Genomic DNA, 19,215 nt, shown 5'->3' with positions numbered 1-19,215 from the left:
CTTTATGTTACATTTCATGGAAACGTGTCCACGGAAGGTTACTGTAAATATTTCATTACACACAACTAAATTCCATGACTTTTCCAAAACTTTCAATAATTTTTACTAATTCGATGACTTTCCCAGGCCTGGAAAATGTGACTGTGAGATTACTTTTCCAGGTTTTCCATGACCGCAGGATCCCTGTGGGAACAGATTCAAACTGAAGGAGTAAACAGAGTTCAGACAAACACGTCAAAACACGCTGACTGTGAACGCAGCAGCAACAGTGTTTGCGTGTCTGCTGTTAGATCACTACTACTGGAGTTTATGTAACTTTATTGATACTATATCCTGTATTAGAGTTTCAGTGTGTTTTCATAATGTACTTTAATATTCATCTGCTTTGTTATACTACGTTTTTCAATTTTTGCTATATTTGCTATTTTTTCTTTTTTTACATTACTGTTTTTATGTACTATTACAGCTAGAAGCCCACTTTTGGACAGTTTCTCATTGAGATGCTGTTAAAAAAAAGCCATGTTACATCATTTGTCCATTAACTTATTGATGTGTGTTGCTGTAATTTCATTGCAAAACACAACATCTATTTTGGGAAAGACTCTGAAGCTTGACATTAATTACTCAACAGGTTGAAAACACTGCTGACTGCTTACATTTAAGTAAGACTGTTTTATAACAACGAAGGTCTTCCATAATAGTTAACGGAGATTTTTTTATTTACATCCATTTAGTGCAGGAGATCTCATTTTGCGATAAAACTTAACTCTTATTTTCTGACATAAAGACACTTTAACCTGAGATTATTTAGAGCGGAAAATCCTCAGAAATCCCTTCAATCATGTTAAAATGTCAGCAGGCGGTAAGGTTGCGTGTGTGTGTGTGTGTGTGTGTGTGTGTGTGTGTAGATGGTGGGGTTGTATAACAGTTGTCTCCTAAAACAATATTTGGATGCTCATCACAGACAAAGCCATTAAAACATGAAAACATATCAGACTCTAATCTGATCTAAAAGAAATTGCTCATTACTGGGTCAAAGGGGAAAGGCATGCTGTAAAATTGCACAATTTCTCGTAAGCTCACTGTGGAGGGCATTCTAGTAAATAAACAAAATATTTTTTTTATTTTTTTATCTCAACAGTGTCTCCTTTGTAGCACTGACAACTCATGAAGTGCTTCAGGGATAATTTTTTGGGATCATCTTAGATCTTATCAACGTAAAACTTCCCTAAGGACACATCGTAGTGCCAGAATGGCATGTAAAGAAGATACTTTCTGTTTTTCTTTTTGTCAACAAATCCCAGCAAATATCAAGACCAAATATGCAGCTGAAACAGTCCTCAACAAATGGGCTATTTCCTTCCATTTGAGGAATGTTTGCTAATAACTACAATGATCAGCTGTTTTTTAAGAAATTACTAGTCCTACAAGATTTTAATTATTTGCGCCCACAGTGGGAACCAATGGGCTCGGGGCTGAGAGCCGCAGACAGAATAGGAAAGTCTAAATGCATTTTTCTTTAAAAATATTTCTTTGAAAACAGATAAATGAAAAAAAACTACGCAGGAAGACACTGTGATAAACAGCTATACCAGTTTGTAATCATGTTAATAGTTAAAGCTCCCTTCATTCAAACTGTTTTTTTTCTGTTATGTCCCCTAAACTGTCTGACCTTGACTATATTGACTGTATCTGTGCAAATGCAAACTTGGGAGAAATAATTTCACTCTCCTCTACTGAAGGCAGCGATGTCTGTGCACGTCACTAAAATCTCAGATTCAAACATCTGCCGGGGGCAGGCCAGGTTCAGTATGTCACTCATTCACTCATCACTGCCTCATACAAGAGACAGATATCGATGGGAGAGTTAAACACAACACCAGCAAAGATGCCTGACACCTCCACTTACAGCAGACTTGTCGGTACAGACAGCACAGTTAGCATTAGCATAGTGAAAGTTTTGACATCAAACATGGTAACATGTTCCATTTTTGGATGTAAACCAGAAACCGGAGCTTCCTTTTACCAGCTACCAAAAACCCCATCATGGCAGACATTACAACCATTAAGACTGTGTCAGCCACTGCCAGTTAGCCTACAAGCTAACAAGCCAACAAACAACATAAATGAAAAAAAAAAGCCAACTACATTTACCATTGTAATGCATCTGCTAGTCACTGATCTTGGTGCAAAACAGACTCCTTATCTTAGTCTGACTGAGGCTCAAACATCTATGACTAAATCTCTGTGATTTTTAATGATAACGCCATCTTGATGCGCACTGCGCTTTCACCAGACAACCTAGAGCGAACAGCGGTGGTGGAAGTGGAAAGCGAAAGTGAAAACTATCACAAGCTGCATTAGTGGGCAGCATTATTTTTTTCTTTGCCCATGTTACAAGGTTAGAGCAGCCACACTGACAGCGTGAGCGGTGATGCTCAGCTGCAGCACGTGGAGACAAAACCGAGGCTTGCTGATTTTTTTTTTTTCGTGTGACTCTTGCTGTTTTCCGCAAAAACACAAAGTAAAAATGTGATTATATTGAACATATGCCACCATATACCATGAGGAAATACAACTGTATCTGTCTTACTTAATCTTTCCCGTTTCAAAGCAAAAGTCCTCGAACAACGTTTCTGTTGACAGAATCTCCTCTGTTGTTGCCACAAGGCATTTTACTGCGAAACATTTGCAGGACTGTGTTGTTGACAATGCAGGAGCTTGCACGGCTTCATAACTGAGTGGAGTATGTGCGCCGCAGCAACAAATGCTGCCAGTGTGAACACACACTGCTCACACACAATGCGGCCTGGGCGTAACCTCCGTGGCACCTGATGCTCACATGTGCAAAACAGACTCCCCAGAATGAAGTCAATAGAAAGATGGGGGTCCATATTTTTGATGGTATTTAAAGTCACACCTTCGGGATTTCTAAGTAACCTGGTTTAACGTATAACAGCCCGTGTGCAGTCACCACAAAAGAAACCTTCTATTGTTGATTTCTATATTTTAAAAAAAAAGAAGAAAGATAAAAGATATAAAAATTGAGCCTTAGTTATATTGTTATCTTAACGTATTTTTATACCAAGAAGAACATTACGTTGGACTTCTCTCTGACTGTTACTCACTGTGGTCCTTCCCCTGGCCGGGCCCGGTGCCGACGCTGGCCTTGGGTGTGACGGGCATCATCGCCTGTCGGATGGCCTTCTCCCAGCTCTGACCAACCTCCCGCCCCACGCCGGACGCTGCCAGGACTGGGTTGTGGTGCAGGCCGCCAATGTCTTCCCCGACATAGTACACCATGCTGGCAGTGATCACCTCAAAGCAGTGAGGGTTGCTGCCCGGGGGCAGGCTCCCGAAGTCCTGGGCCAGCTCAACCTGAAGGATCTCTGACAGCGGGATCTCCTGTAGTTTGTTAGGGAAAAAAAAAAAGAAAATTTGGATTTCTGTCCTCGTCATAGGTCTCATTTGAGCCCCGTAAAAGATCAAAGCAATCCACTGTTGGACGCACCTCCTCTCAGCTCTGAAACTCAAACCTCTGCACTTGTAAAACATCTTTACTCTTCACATTCCGGTAAATTCTACTCATCAGAACCATCTGAAGAATCATTTCAGCAAATCAGAAGCATCCGCAGGGTCTTAAAATGATCCAAAGGACAGAGTTTCAGCTAGTTGCTCCCTCCATCCTGACACCTCTCCTTCCACTGCTGAACTGTGAGACACCCTTTGAGTTTCAGTGTTTGAAACTTCCCTTCCTTCCTTTTCTGGCAGAGTGCAGAAAAAAAGACCCTCCACCCCTCCAAAAAGTCTAAACCCTGCCAGATCAAACATATAAAAGAGAATGATCGGCCCAGTGGTGTCTTCGTGCCCCTCAGTGTCATCTCAACGTTTTGTGTTTTGCCAAGTTAACCTCCCCCTCCTCCTCACCCCTAACCACAAACTCTGATCAACATCTATTCATCCTGCCGCTTTGATTAAAAGGCAGGACGTGCCTCGGTGGCTTTGGGCACGAGACAGCATGGCGATGAGCCAGAGAATCGGCAGGGGACCGACTGCAGGGCCCAAAAATCACCACAAGTCCCCCGCCCCTCTGCCTCACCACGCTCTCGCTTTCTCTTCAAAGGACGCTCTCTGCTGTGCTTTGTGGTGAAGGTCAACAGGTCGCTGGCAGACAGGAGATGAAAGGAGGTGGAGCAGGAGAGAGGGATGTGATGGAGAGTAAAAAGAGCTGCAGCTGAAGTGACTTGAAGTCACACATAATCATTCTATATTTTAAGGAAACAAATTTTCCTTCTAGGAACTCCGAAAACTCCAAGTTTCTGGGTTCAACCTGTATTCTCATGTTAACTTCCTGAGCTCACATCAAATCATGGCAACAGAAAATTGGGGTTTCTAAACGGTTGGCAGGTCATTGGCCATTAAAACTGTATTGCAGGCCTCAAACATTATATTTCTGCTCAAAAAAATAAAAATAAATAAATAAGCGCTCAAGGTGTAAAAAAAGTTGATTAATAGATTAGTCAATAGACAGAAAATAGTTTCAGTTGTTTTCTGGTTACAATTTCTCAAATGTTTGTTTTAAACAGAGTCACGAGAAATCTAGCTTTGCATCCTATTGCAAAATTTTTTTGCACTCCCCCTGATCCACAGGAACAGTTAGTGTGCTGGTCCAGTCCAGTTATAATACACTGCCAGTTTAGGAAAACACTCTGCAGATGCTACAAAGAGGAGGGATGATGTGACACTTTACATGCTACATCCATTTCTTATTAAAGGTCCCTTTATGGAGGATTTAGGGGAACATATCGGCAGAAATTCAATACAATGAAATAAGTATTTTTTCTTTAGTGTTTAATCACCTGAAATTAAGAATCACTGTGCTTTTGTTACATTAGAAAGAGCCATTTATTTCTACATAGGGAGCGGGTCTTTATCCATCTAGATTACCATGTTGCACTGCCATATTTCTACAGTAGTCCAAAACGGACAAACCAAACACTGGCTCTAGATAATGTAAGTCAAGTCAAGTCTTTGCGTCAAACACCGTAGTTGATGCTTTTATGTGAAACCGTTTCATTCAGTGTTTTAACTAGTATAAATCACCTGGTGTGTTTGTTTTGGCGAGGAAGAGACCTCTGCGGATAATTTGACTCCTGGGAAAAACAAACCCTGAAGAAATTCTAACAGGGAGAAGTCTCAGCTGGTTGCAATCTACAATCCTCAGAGCTAAATTCCACAAAATCCACCAAAATCTCACACACAGGGCCTTGAATTTCAGGAGGCCGAGCAAGCACCGATAGCATATAGCCACTGGCTGTGAGCACAGCTATGAAGCTGTGGATGTGGTTAATGGGACTATGGCTGCATTTGTGATTGCATCTATGATGCTTTGGATATGGCAAATAACGACCTAAATTTTTAGCTTAAAAGTTCATGCTTGACCTTTGAAACAAACTCGCCACAAGACCGATTCAGTTGCTTCAAATGCTGCTCTGTCCTTCTGATAAATTAAATAACTAAATAAATAAAATGTCAGCTGTGGAAACAAGAGAAGTCATATCTTCTTCTTTCAATGCTGCAGATCAAAACTTAGAAGTATCAAACAATAAACTGAGGCAGCTTAAAGTATTTTTCTTCTGTTGGTATCACTGTGTTCAACCCTTATGTTTTTTTTTTAAAAATATGTTGAGATGGAAATGCCAAGAAAAAAAAGGTTTACCTGTCACCACATGAATCAACTATATCATATGTGGTATGTGGTTAAGACGTTAGAGTAACTTTAAACTTTTACATTTTTTCTACGTTTTTCTTACTTTAAGGTTACAAGGTGCCGTGATGTGAATAATCACCACGAATAATCTGGTGAATAATTAGACTGTGATGTGTGTTAATGTCTCATGACTCTTATGAACTCGACTCCCTCCAGTATTCTCTACACGTCGCTGCTTTGTTTGGCAGAGCGGCTGAAACCAGATCTCAGCTGACTGGGTCTCCTACCTTGTAATACTTGGCTCCACTTTCATTCTGAAACAGAGTCAGACTCTTGCAGTCCAGCCTCCAGTAATGTCTCTTCCTCTGGAAAATGAAAAAAGGGCATAAGTATAAAAACTCATACATTTAAGAGTGTTTTATTACAATATACACATGTATAATGGATTTCAGCCATGGAAATAGGAAGCTCTTTTTTCACATCACTTAAATTTTTAAGGTACTTGAGTATTTAATTTTATGCCACTTCTATGCAACAACATTTTAGAAAAAAATATTGTACTGTTCCTTGCACTACATTTATTTGATGGTTTTACTTACTAATGAACATTTTACAAATAAAACATATGATTTGTTTATGAAACATGCATTATTTCAGATTAAAGTTAAAAGTAGCTCCACCTCAACCAACAGCAACATGATGAGACCACTCACAAATCAATGCATCAATAATTATTATTAACTAATAAACCTAATAAATAATAATTACTTTTACTTTAGAAACGTTAAGGTCATAATCCTTAAGATTTCTGAGAAAACTTCTTAGGGGATGTCTTCTGTTTTTTCTTTTTCTTTTTTTTCCCTGCAATTCAGTATATTTACATTCACTGAACGGCTCTGTATAGTAGTTTGATGGTTAGTGGCGGAGTCCGCCATTCTCGTCCTGTTCTGTGTGTCCTCTCACCAGGTTGTCGTGGCTGGTGTAGTGGACCATCCAGCCCTCTTTCACCACCGTGGAGCTTTTCCTCTTGGTGTGTTTGATGGACTGAACCACTCGCATCAGAGGGATGTTACTGCTGGTGCACGGGCTACATGTGAAACAAATAAACACAAAGATACGAAACAAATGATTACAGATGCGAGCAACGTTCTGACTTAAATGGAAAAGAAGTCAATTTCATTCAGCTTCTTTACACAAACTATCATCATGAAAACTGCCTACAACTAAGAGTTAACTGTGAGTCAAAGAAGTCTAAGTAAAAACTGCCTTATTATGTTCATGATAAACAAATTCTGTTTAGTAAAGTCACCTCAATGAGGTTTTAAAATGAGATGGGCGTTTGACATTTTACAGTGAATTTAACGGAAAACAAACAAACAATTTAAATGCCCAGTAATCTGCCTTGTTGTGTTGAAAAAAAGTTTTAAAAGGTCTATGAGTAATGATACAAACAATATCTAATGAAGTAACTGGGTTTAAAGCCAGATTGTAACTTTTACTTATTAGCAAACTGTATCAACTGTTTAGCATGTAGCTAAAATGATGAGAAAAGAGGAGTCATAAAGTTACCGAAAAATGGCCAAGGTCAGCCGCCAAAAGCTTCTGGTCATAAAAGCAGTAAAAACCCTCATTGTATAAAGTTCAGTTAAAGTGGATTTCAGTGAATTAAACTTTTATTTGTAGTAAAAGGAGTGTGCTATTTTTTATTTTTTTAAATCTCAAATTGTAAATAGCAATGTTAGGTTAAATAGTTTCAATTTAATGATTTAAGACTTTAAACAATATTTTTTCGACTTGAGAAAATATCTCTAACTCTGAGAAAACATTTTTTTTTTTCTTGATAAATCCTTCTTCAAACCTTGACTTGTACAAATACTGGATTAAAAGGCTGAAGGAATTTATATAAGTATATTAAAATATATACACTTCAGGCTGAAGCTGGCATTGCCATCTAAAAACTCGCAGTTTCCACTTTTCAGCCTGTATCTATACGCGTAATGCAGAACTGACATGCAGATAATGTGCACAAGTCTGGCCTGGCGGCCTGAGGATCACGTGAAATCCAGAGTTTCAGTTCTGCAGCAGCATCACCTGATGGCTCTGAGAGTCTCGTCATCCTTCTCGCTGTCCGTGCAGGGACCCTCGCTGAAGAAGAGCTTGTCGTCCTGCTCGTCCATGCTGTGACCTCCGTCGCTGTTGGTGTCACAGTTATCCACCTCCATTGTTGCCTCAGAGTCCAGACTGGGACTGGCTGGTTCTGCAGAGACACAAAGTCAAGAGTCTGTGTACAAGACTTTAAAGATTTTATAAAAACTTTTCTCAAGATTTCATTTAGCTGCAGTTGAATAGCCGCTGGGCAAAATGCATTGAAGTGAACAGAAAAATTCTTTTAAATGCTCCAGAAATAATACATACTCACCTCCATTAAAGTCCACCTCACCGAGGCAGTCTCGAGGTACTTTGGCCGCACATCTTTTGTGGCAGTTAAATTTACAATCTAAGATGGACAAAGTAAGTAAAATTATGAAGAAAAAAAAAATCAAACATTCATCTAGTTTAGAGAAAGACACAGCCAACTTATTTTGTCAGTGTTAATCATCTTGTGACAACTGTATCAAACCAGTGGATACAAAAATGTTTATACAGGTTCCCGCATATTTTTATGGACAAAATATCAAAACTTTTCCATGACTTGTTATGGACCCAAAATATTTTTTTTCTTGCACCACTTGCCCAACATTTATACATATAAGATCCGAACTATATTCAAACATAATTTCAGCATCCCAAATGATGTGCTTAAGGACCATCGGAAATTCAAAATCCAACAATAATTTCTGTTTTCACAGTTTCTGTCAGCAGTACATGGTGTCATCTTTTTTTCCGTTTTCTACAAATGTTGCCAACATTTTGGTAGAAAACATGCCTTCCAGACCCATGGACCTTTTTAAATAATTTACTGAACAAATGATTAGGTTATTTCTCTTGTGTCATCACCTTTGCACTGCATGCCCTGGCGGAAGAGGCCCTTCAGCAGACGTTTGCAGAACTGGCAGATGGTGGGACGAGTGTATGTGTGGACGGAGAAGGTGTGAGGGACTTTGACCCGACCCAGGACCATCTTCTCCATCCAGATGGGACGTCCGCTCAGCAGGGAGTTACGCTTCCCAGCACCCAGGAGGGGGCGCTACTCCGACCAGGAGGGTAGGAGAGGAGAAAAAGAAGGAGGGCGAGTTAATTTGATTTGTCTTCAGAAGTTCAAACAGAGGACAAACTCATTTTAAATATGTGATTACAGTTATAGCCCAACCAATACTGTCCTGTCAGGCATGATACTAATACCAATATTCACACAAATGTATCTCTACAGTACCTCAAGTATATTTACTGCAATTTATTACCCCTTATTAGACAATATATCTGCTCACACTGATAGCAAAGCAATACGCGAATACTGACTCGATTTACCTGACACGTATTAATTATCCTAAGATGCAAGTTAGTTTCCAAATATGATTAAAAAGTAAAGGCAACAATTCTAATAAAATGAATCAATAAATATTGAACATCCATTATCCAAAACTCTAAAAAAAAAGAGAGTCTTGAGTTAACTTTGGTCCACAAAGGATGTGAATTACCAACTATTAAGATTCAGTCAATTGAGGGCATTAAAAAACCCCCACTATTGGTACGTTTGGATTAACGATTAACAAAACTTAAAATATGCATGGTTTCTGAAGGGTTTACCAAATCCAATTTAAGACATTTTTTAAATCACTTAAAGTGGAATTTAATATATGTTTTCACAATAAAGCCTAAAATGACTTATTAAATACATTAATTTATTCATATTTATGTCACATTTTTGTTTACACCTCCCATCTGTATGTAAAAAATAATTCCCAGTTATATAATAACTCAGTTCATGTGACCTGTGAATTCAGTATTTTTTAAGACTTTACAAGATCTGCAGATTCATCAATAGTTTTTTTTTTTTTTTTTTTTAAACCACGCAAAAATCTCTCCAAAGTTTCTCTTCCCACTTAAGCTGTAAAGCTCTTGAATAGAAATGGCGGGAACAATCAGGGTTCAGGAGGTTCAAGCTGAGACATCACATTTGGAGAACTGTTCCGCCGTTGTGAAAAGTAGAGCACAGATGAAATCTTTTCTATCCATTAGAACAATGGCCGTCCTTGTGCGACGTGCAGCTTATGGGCCTACAGCTTGGTAAGAGCAGGAAGCACGTCACACAATGGGCCTGAATTAGTACAGAACAGTTAATCCACCTTCTGATTTATCACGTTTTTGCAAACTTTGTGACGTCTAATCAAAGTCAGAATTTTCTATCAAGAGCTTTCAGCATGAGATGCATAATAGTATGTTTTATTATAGAGGACAAATATTGATCACAGTATCAACTAAACCTGAAGAGGCTTTCCAGAGCACTTATGTTGTTTTTGTTTACATACTTGAAATGCCCGAAAAGAACAATGTAATGACTTTGACCTTCTAAACTGCTGCCTGAACACGTGTACATGCTGATTTTCTTAAAACAAACCTACGCTTGCCTTGTGCCAGGAATACAACATTTATTTAAATTCAGATCCAGACATATACTCTTTAACATGAAAAGGACATTACGCCCTGTGTGTGTGTGTGTGTGTGTGTGTGTGTGTGTGTGTGTGTGTGTGTGTGTGTGTGTGTGTGTGTGTGTGTGTGTGTGTGTGTGTGTATACCGTGTCTGTAATATTTAAAAAACAATAAGAGAGTGAAAAAAAAGTTTTTCCTTTGGGGACCAATTAAGTACTGAATTTCTTCTTCTGATCAGCTTTTTGGTCAATTTGGGTTTTTTGTTTGTTTGTTTGTTTGTTTTACAAATCTGCATATGCATGAAAAAAAAATGCAGACAAAAAAAGGAACTGAAAAGGTGCTGGATGAAAGACAAGATAATTACATGGTGCAAAGTGTCCTTGTTTTTAAAGCAATTCCATACAAAATATGACCAGAACTATCAGAAATGGCTTTTAGGAATCAAAATAAATTGGTTTACACAGCGTGTTCACGTTGCAAACATGTGAATGGCTCGACTGTATTCTTGAGATATGGGTGAACTGACCCTATAAAACATACCTAACATATAAAGTTAACAACCCTAAGAGCAGATATTCAAAAACTACAATACATGAGATGTATTGGTGTGTCAGCAAGAGAGTCTTTTCTCTCTGGGTTCAGAGGGAGTGTGTGTGCGTGTGTGTGGATAACAGTATGATGGAGTTTGGAGTTTGTTTGGTTCAGTTCGTGTGAAGCTCTCACTGCGACTCTATTTGTTCACTGGTTTGAACTTGATGGAAAATCCAGTGGTTTGCCTCCAGCCATCAGTGTGTGTGTGTGTGTCAGGGCTAACTACTAGAAATGCCTCATTGGTTGCACAATGTAGAGCTGTTAGAGTGTAAAGTGTGTGTGTGTATGTGTGTTTTCATTCATGTTTTTCATTATTTTTCAGTCCCTAAACTGACTTTTACTTCAGTAACTGCTCATCAGCATGCACCTGTCTTTGCATTAAACTACCAAACGTGTTTAGGTTTGCCTATCCAGCCTATCCCAGCATGCAACTGGGCGATAGGCAGGGTACATTCTGACACACATATATACACAAGGCAACCATTCACGCTCGCACAATCACACCTAAGGGCAAATGTAGAGTTTCCAGTTCAGCCGCCCTGCACATGTTTGGGCTGTGGGAGGAAACCGGAGCACCCAGAGGAAACCCAGACAACAGGAAAACATGCAGAGTGCATACGGAAAAGCAGCGCTGCAAAGTCACCAGGTACACTTTCTCAACTACGGTACTTAAGTACAAGTCAAAGCCCCTTGAACTTTTAATTTTTGCAACTTTGTACTTGTACACCACGACATCTCAGATGTAGATATTGTACTTTTTACTCCACAACATTTATCTGACAGCTTTAGTTACTTCGCAAATTAGGATATTAAAATGCATAGTTTTCCTATAGCATACGATACATTGTTACACAGAAAATTAAGCCACCTGGCAATTAGAGGTGGAATGTAACTAAGTACATGTATTCAAGTATTATAAGTATCTGACATACTTGTATTGTGCTTGACAATTTCCTTTTTCTGTAACTTTATACATTTCAGAGGGAAATGTTTTACTTCACTATGTTAATTTGACACTTAGAGTTATTAATCCCATGAAAAAAAAACATATGAGATGTTTATATTATACGATGCAGTACTATTGTACTAATCTGTTTAGTACTATGCAAAATATCGAAAATTTGCTCCAAATTGACAGACCATAACCTTATAATACTCTTGCGTATATTTGTTAGTGATGTAAACATAATAATAATATAATCTATATAATACTTTGAAAGGAGCAATTCTGCCTACTGAGTATTTATACTTTTAATACTTTAAGAACATTTTGCTTATAACACTTCTGTACTTTTATTTAGAAAATATTTTGAATTCAGTACTTTTACTATTAAAAGAGTATTTTTTTAGACCATGGTATTTCCACTTTTACTTAAGTATCTAAATGCTTCTTCCACCACTGAAAGCAGTATATGAAATTAGCACAATTAGCTCTACCTCTGCTACAAGATTAAATGCATCAATAATAACCTAACGGCACAACATTAAAAAATGTAACACTGACAATAGTGTTACAGACTGTAACATCTAAAAGACAAAAATAAAATACTGTCTTAAATACATGAATTTATCTGTCATGTATTTCTGATGTTAAAAGCAGTTTTAATAATCATGTAATAACTCATTTAATGCCCTCCCAGAAAGCAGTACACGCTCCTCTGTAGGTCTAGAATATGTCTTTCAGGCTAACTACATACAATTTGGACAAACTGTAAATCTGATGTGTGTGCTGGCTGCATCACACTGACGGATGTGAAAGACTTGAGGTGATAGAGGAAGTAAACCCACCTCCTCCTGTGGTGTAGGGGTGAACTCAGTGGACGGTGGACGAGCAACGGACATGACGGCACCCGGCAGCGAGACGTTGGACAGCCGTCTCTTCCTGACCCCGCTGCAGTTGTTTGGAATCTTGAACGCACACCGTTTGTGGTAGTTCAGTCCACATCCTGAGGAGGAGAGAAACATGTTTACTGTTATGTTGTTGTTATTTAATCCTTCTGTTGTTCGGCTTTAGTTTGTGGTTTACTTTTACTTGCGCAGAACCCAAGCTTTGGGTAAATATTAACAAATCAAAAATCTACAGCCATATTTGCAGCTCTGCAAGACTGCGTTGCTATTTATCAATCTAGATTGTTTTGGTGTGAGTTGCAGAGTGTTGGAGATATTGGGCGTATAGACGTCTGTCTTCTCTCTAATATAATGGAACCAGATGGCACTGGGCATATGGTGCTCAAATCTCTTAAAAAAAAAGAAAACTGCAGCAATGTCTCCTTCTACAAATCATGACCCAGTTACTCAAGATAATACACAGACCTTGTAAGAAGTTTCGATGTAGGAACCATTTTCTTTCTACCCAACTACACCTGCCAACTGTTTCACTGTGCAGAGGGAAGCATGTTTCTACTGCTCAGCAGAGGAGGACACCATTGATGATTATATCTCCTGCTGTCACGAGCATGAGCCTCTCGTCCATGAGTAGATGCTGATGCTTCCTATCAATCTAGATTAATAAATAGCACTACAGCTTCAAGTAAAAACATGTATTTTTGATTTTCAGGTGAACGGTTCCTTAAAAACTGCAGGACGCTGCACTTTGGCTGCTCGCAGCCACAAACCGCAACTTCTCATTTTTTTACATTTTGATTTGTGTACTGATTATACAAAGCTGACACTAGTGTGAATCAGAGAGCTCAAGAGGAGTTTTTGGATGTATTTTTGAAGCTTTGGACAGAGTCAGGTTAGCTGTTTTCCCTACTTCAAGCCTTTCAGCTAAGATGAGATCATCCGCTCACAGCTCTGGTTCCACCCATTCAAATGAGATGGTATCATTGTTGTCGGCGACATCCTGGCAGGAAAGTTAATGATTTCCCAAAATGTCAAACTATTCCCCTAATGTTTGTTATTGATCCACTTCTTCTAGCAATTTGGAAATGCCATTCCCATGCACTCTAGTGATGTCTGCCACCCCCCACTGTTGTGGTATAAACTAAAGGCCATGTCCTTCCTCCAACCGACCCGCTAGTGAGGAGCTTCAATAAGAAGACATTTCACATGCTGCAACCCCTTAGATCTGCCTTCCAAATCTGCAGGTGAATTGTGTTTTAAAAATGCAGGTACATTAATATTTAAAGAGCTCAGGGTGTGGTTAGTGAGGTTGTTTACCAAATATGGTACTATAAAAATGTGATTTACACCAATGGCAAAAGACTCCTTCTTTCATCAAGGATTTCTTGTCCTTCACTCGCATCAGTCAGAGTGAGTGGGCAGATACTCCTCTTAGTTTGAAGGTTTTTAACAGTTTCAACCTTCAAAAATGTTATATAAGCGGAAGCCGTATTTTCTGTGCTGGCATCAACATCAAATGTCTCTTTTCTCTGCTTGGCATCACTACAGTTAAGACTTGCTTGGAGGTTTATGAGCGCTGAGATCAGGACTTGAAAGCTGTGAAAAATAGTCGCAGGAAGTCACCAACTCATTGAAGACATCCTGCTGTACAGTTTCTGCAGCTTTTAAGCTGGAAACCACTGAAAATGTGTGTGTGTGTGTGTGTGTGTGTGTGTGTGTGTGTGTGTGTGTGTGCGTGCGTGTGCGTGTTGAATTAGTGCCTGTGCCTTGATTCGTAGGTGATGACTCGGTCAGTTTGGACGTGGCAGGAATCAAACGGTGAGAAGTCGCTGCACACAGCCTTAGTGACATTAAAACTTGATTAAATGTAATAAAACAATCATGACATCATGCTGAATTAGTCCAAGAAGCTATTTCTCAGCGGAAGGAGGTTAGAACAGTCAAGTTTTATATGTTTAAAGATCATTTTTCAGCTCATACACCCAGCAGCAGTGATATCACCACCACAGTAACACTAGCAGCACAAACCGCTTCTTCCCATTAAGTTTAACTGACAGGAAGGTTGTCTGAATTGTTTAAATCATTTGTAACAATGCTAAAATTTACATTGTAATAATTTAGTTTTATCATAAAGCTGTGTCGATGTTTGGCACCACGAAGATGTAAGGTTCATCTTTGCTACTCTGGCCTTAAATCAACACTTACCAAAATATTGGCGCAGAAAATGACATTTTCACTTACTATGGCCAATCAGTGAAAAGCAATAACGTTATACTTGATGCACTGGTTTTTTTAGCAAAGCCATAAAATGTTAATTTACAAATCACATTCAAACCAGGCTTTGTTTGAACTTACAAGACATATAACAGCAGTCTTGTAACACAGCCTTTCTCATATGGCTCACTGCATGTGTGTAGTTAACAACTGTAACGACCTTATATCATTGTTTATTCAGTATGTTGTGTTTTTTCTGCAGCCTTTAATGAACACCATGAGTACTAGACTTTTGCAGGCTGAACATCATGACTCGTCAGAAGAGATGAGTCCATGAGCAGGTCGGGGGGCTGCAGTTAGTTCAGCGTTGATGGGTTTTATGGATTTGGATGAGACAGAATCACTCTGACGCAAGCACCCATGTTTCTGTAGCTTTTTCTGTGATGATGCTTCTGGTCAGTCCATCATTCTGCATTCATGTGACAGCAGGTGCAGCACAGAACCATCTCAACATGAAACGACCTCTAAAAACAGTAACAGTAAAACCCCAGCACCAGTACCTTGTGACCACATTCTTACCTTCACACTTGAGGCCCTGTCTGACGAGCCCCCACAGCATCTCCCCGCAGTCATCGCAGAAGGCCGGCGCCTTGTAGGAGTGAACGTACAGCGTGTGAGGTCGGATCTGAAAGTCCTCGGCTGTGGCCAGAGCTAAAATAAACAAATACAGAGCAGTCAATCTCCAAGAGACAACTTTGAACATTTCCCATCCTGCAACTGGTTGAGATCTTCTGTCCGTAGCCTGACTTACGCAGCAGTGAAGCTACTGTTCTTGGGAAATCATTTCAACCATTCAAACATTGGGGAAATTCTTTACTGAGAACATCAGGGATATCCTAATCAAGTTTTGTTGCAGCTAAACCATTTAAATGACTTGATCAGCTTAGGTTGTAATTCCAATCCTACAAATTGGCCTGAACTTAATTCAGGTTCCTTAATGCTGTTGAGGCACACTTAGTCTAAAGAAGGCTGATTATAAAATTATGCCTGAAAGGCAACTTTCCTTTCACTCTAAAAATACATTTTATTGTGTCCTGTTATGTTTTGTATCTACTTTTTTAAAACAGTATCCAAGAAATAATGTTAGGGATTTTGACTGCCTCTCTTTTGTCCTCAGCATGAATACAAATATGTATATGTAAAAATGTATACAAGCTCATTTACATCTCAAAGATCGTGTAAGACTGTCGAAAGCTGCTTTCATTTGCTGATTAGCACTCAACACCATTTATTATAGGTTTGTATATTTCATTAGTTTATATTTTTTTTGTTTTAATTTTTTAATTAATTCAGTTTAGTTTAAATAAGTTTCCAAAGTGTTTTTCTTTTTTCTTTTAAGTTTTTATTGTTTAAAGTTGTTTTGTTTTCCGTCAGTTTTTTTATTAGCTTCATATGAGTTTTACTTTTTTTTATTACATTATGGAGGTATTTATCTGGGGCAAGTTTTAAGAAGTTGAGAATAGGTATTACAATGGAAATAAAACAGTTTGTGAAGTCTCAAAAAACAGATGCACCAATGTCTCCTTGTACTTGTACATATATTTGACCACACTGACATTAAAAACTAAAGGCATTGACAAGTACACATATCGTGTACTTACAGGTTTTGTAAATACATAATATTTCTTGTTTTGTTTTTTCTGAAGTATAGTTTTTATCTTTATTTCAGTTAACAAAAATGGGTTTTTTTCACACCTAGTTTTAGCATTTAGTTTTAGTTCTAGATCTATTTTAACCTTGCTAAACACAAAGTACATCTAAGGCTGATGGGAATGTCATTTGTGTTGCAGGTATTCAGTCATAAACCTAAGTATTGGACAAATTAAAAAGTTGACCCGAATGATGGTGCTAGATAAAAAGTCAGAGGATCACCAAAGTTATTACCATTTGTACTGAGGGAACATAAATCTCTGAACCACATTTCCCATCAGTCCATCCAAAAGTCATTGAGATATTTCAGCCTGAACCAAAGTGGTGTCCGACACAGCCATGATAAACTATGTAAGCTTGTTATGTAGCCTGTTGATCCCTCTGTGAAAAAGAGTTGACCTAATGATGTTCGTGTCCTGGTCGATCCTGTTAGCTAGAGACTGATCTGTGCCCTTCCTCTCACAATCTGAGAGCCTGCAAAATTTAAATTTTGCAGGTGTTCAACTTCTTCTGTATCAATGTTTCTAATGTTGCACACTCTAAAATCAGATCGACTGATTAAAACTTTTATTTAGTTTAGTATTTCATAAATAGTTTTGTCATTAAAAAATTTCCATACATTTAGCCCCTGAGAACCATTATGATTTAATATATTATACGATACCTGTTATTATATACTATTATACACTTTATTACACTTACTGTGTAAGGGATGATGTACATCAAAAAGGTTATTATTGCAAAATGAACCCTAAGGCAAGGAACTTATTACACAGCTATTTACTAAAGATCAATCAATAATCAATAATTTAACACAAAACAGTAATTTAAAAATGATTTTGTTTTAAAAAATTATATTAGTGTTTCCATTAAGTGTCTAAGACCTGAACTGCGTCAATAGCAGTGGTCTGTTATTAATAGCAACGGTTTGGTCTTCAGAAAAAACAAACCATAGAATGCCAATTTGAGCATTTACCTAAACCACATAATAAACCATATTATATATGATATTCCAGCCTATTTCATTCTAATGTATTGCTGAGCTATACTATGTATTGTTACACTATGTTACTACCTTTCACCTTCTACCCCACACTATATCACAATTTACCATATTAAAAATAACATTTTGAGATTTTTACATTATCAACCTCACCTCTTTTACTATACCTTGCAATTTTGGTCTCTCAATGCTCTTGTATTGTTGTTGTTATAACACCTTTTATTTATATAATTTTTCTGCTTTCTCAGTTAATTGTTATTTCTGTCCTTGTGCTGCTGCAACAACTGAATTTCCTCATGGGGGATAAATAAAGGTTTATCTTATCTTGTAGAAATTCTGTAAAACTGCCTTTAAAAGTTTCACTGCAGCACTAGTATTTGCAGCATTCGATGCTTTAGGTTGAAGCAGTGGGGCCTGAAGAAAAAGCATGTGATTCAATGACAAAAGATCCTACCTAAAATGTGTTTTTGTTTTATTTTACGAGATGCCTTTAAAAACAGAGGCAGATACACTAATGGAGGAATAAGCTGACTGAGCTGTGCAGGGTTTTGCAGCAGCAGTCGCAGCAGGAGAAGAAGGAGGAGGAGGAGGAAGTGGTTGCGGGTTTAAACCTGGTGCGGTTCGGGCTCCGACATCAGTCTTCTTCCTCCCGTGTAATTTAAACCTGCCGCTGCTCTGTTTCTGGGTGTTCAGCTGTTAAGGTGTCAGTTTGAGTTTTTACAACCCAACCTGTCAACACAACTCAGGAAATGACAATCCTATACACAATATTATGGTTAGAGCGTGCAGGGTGACCCGGGGCGACGCCGCTGTGGAGGAAACAAGATCTGAGGCAACCTCAGCGCTCACGCTCAGAGGAGGACTAACAAAAGAGCTGGAGGAGGAGAGGAAGCTGAGACTAAACACACAATAAAAAAATAATTATATGAGGTGAGGAGAAGTTGCAGCCTGGAGAAACTCACAGGCTCCATCCTGCAAGCCAGTGTGCACAAACACAAAGCTGATGTCAGCACTGCTAATAGTAGTGATAAAATGTCATTTGTGTTGTGAATTGTTATTCTGAATCTATAAATAGCACATGAAACCAAATAAAATTATGTATACATCAGTTCAGTTATGTATTCATTGTAATCAATGCTAGCCCCATGGCTCTAGAAATGCCAAAGGTCAGTCAGCTTTGGTTCAGACTGAAGACTGAATTTTCTGAACGATGGATCACCATGAAATTTTGTATAAACATTCATGTTCCCCAGCATGTATATATGTATATTATAACACGCTTACATAATCTTTTTGCATTGCTTTACAGAACCACAAGCAGTAGGCTCTTAGTCTTCTTTACTTTGTCTCAGTTTGTTATCTTCATTCTCATTCTTACTTTTGTGCCACAAAATAGTCTGGATCCATGAAACAGTAAGGACCCTAAATCTGGCAGGCGAATTCAAAGTCTCAGCAGCTACCAGGCCACATAAAGATTTAAAGAGGTGGTGATCAAACACGGAGACACATTGCTGATTAATTGCAGATTTTTTGGGTTCGAAACAACATAACC

The 19,215-nt window shown here is 38.4% G+C and overlaps 1 protein-coding gene across 1 annotated transcript in view; it reads right to left on the bottom strand.

Annotated features, from left to right (window-relative positions):
- The window catches only part of LOC121955465 (serine/threonine-protein kinase D3-like), a 49,406-nt gene that overhangs the window by 8,009 nt on the left and 22,182 nt on the right, over positions 1-19,215 (bottom strand). The window contains exons 4-11 of the mRNA XM_042503438.2: positions 15,530-15,661; positions 12,680-12,837; positions 8,708-8,897; positions 8,130-8,207; positions 7,802-7,967; positions 6,674-6,797; positions 5,998-6,075; positions 3,129-3,405 (exon numbers count right to left, since the gene is read on the bottom strand). Coding sequence (XP_042359372.2) covers positions 3,129-3,405; positions 5,998-6,075; positions 6,674-6,797; positions 7,802-7,967; positions 8,130-8,207; positions 8,708-8,897; positions 12,680-12,837; positions 15,530-15,661 — 1,203 coding nt within the window. The remainder of the gene's footprint in view (positions 1-3,128; positions 3,406-5,997; positions 6,076-6,673; positions 6,798-7,801; positions 7,968-8,129; positions 8,208-8,707; positions 8,898-12,679; positions 12,838-15,529; positions 15,662-19,215) is intronic.

This window comes from Plectropomus leopardus, chromosome 16 (genome assembly GCF_026936395.1).
Source record: "Plectropomus leopardus strain MGB_pleo_1.0 chromosome 16, ASM2693639v1, whole genome shotgun sequence".
NCBI lineage: Eukaryota > Metazoa > Chordata > Actinopteri > Perciformes > Serranidae > Plectropomus > Plectropomus leopardus.
The sequence above is the reverse complement of the archived record's forward strand: the minus strand, read 5'-3'. Positions and strand labels throughout refer to the sequence as shown.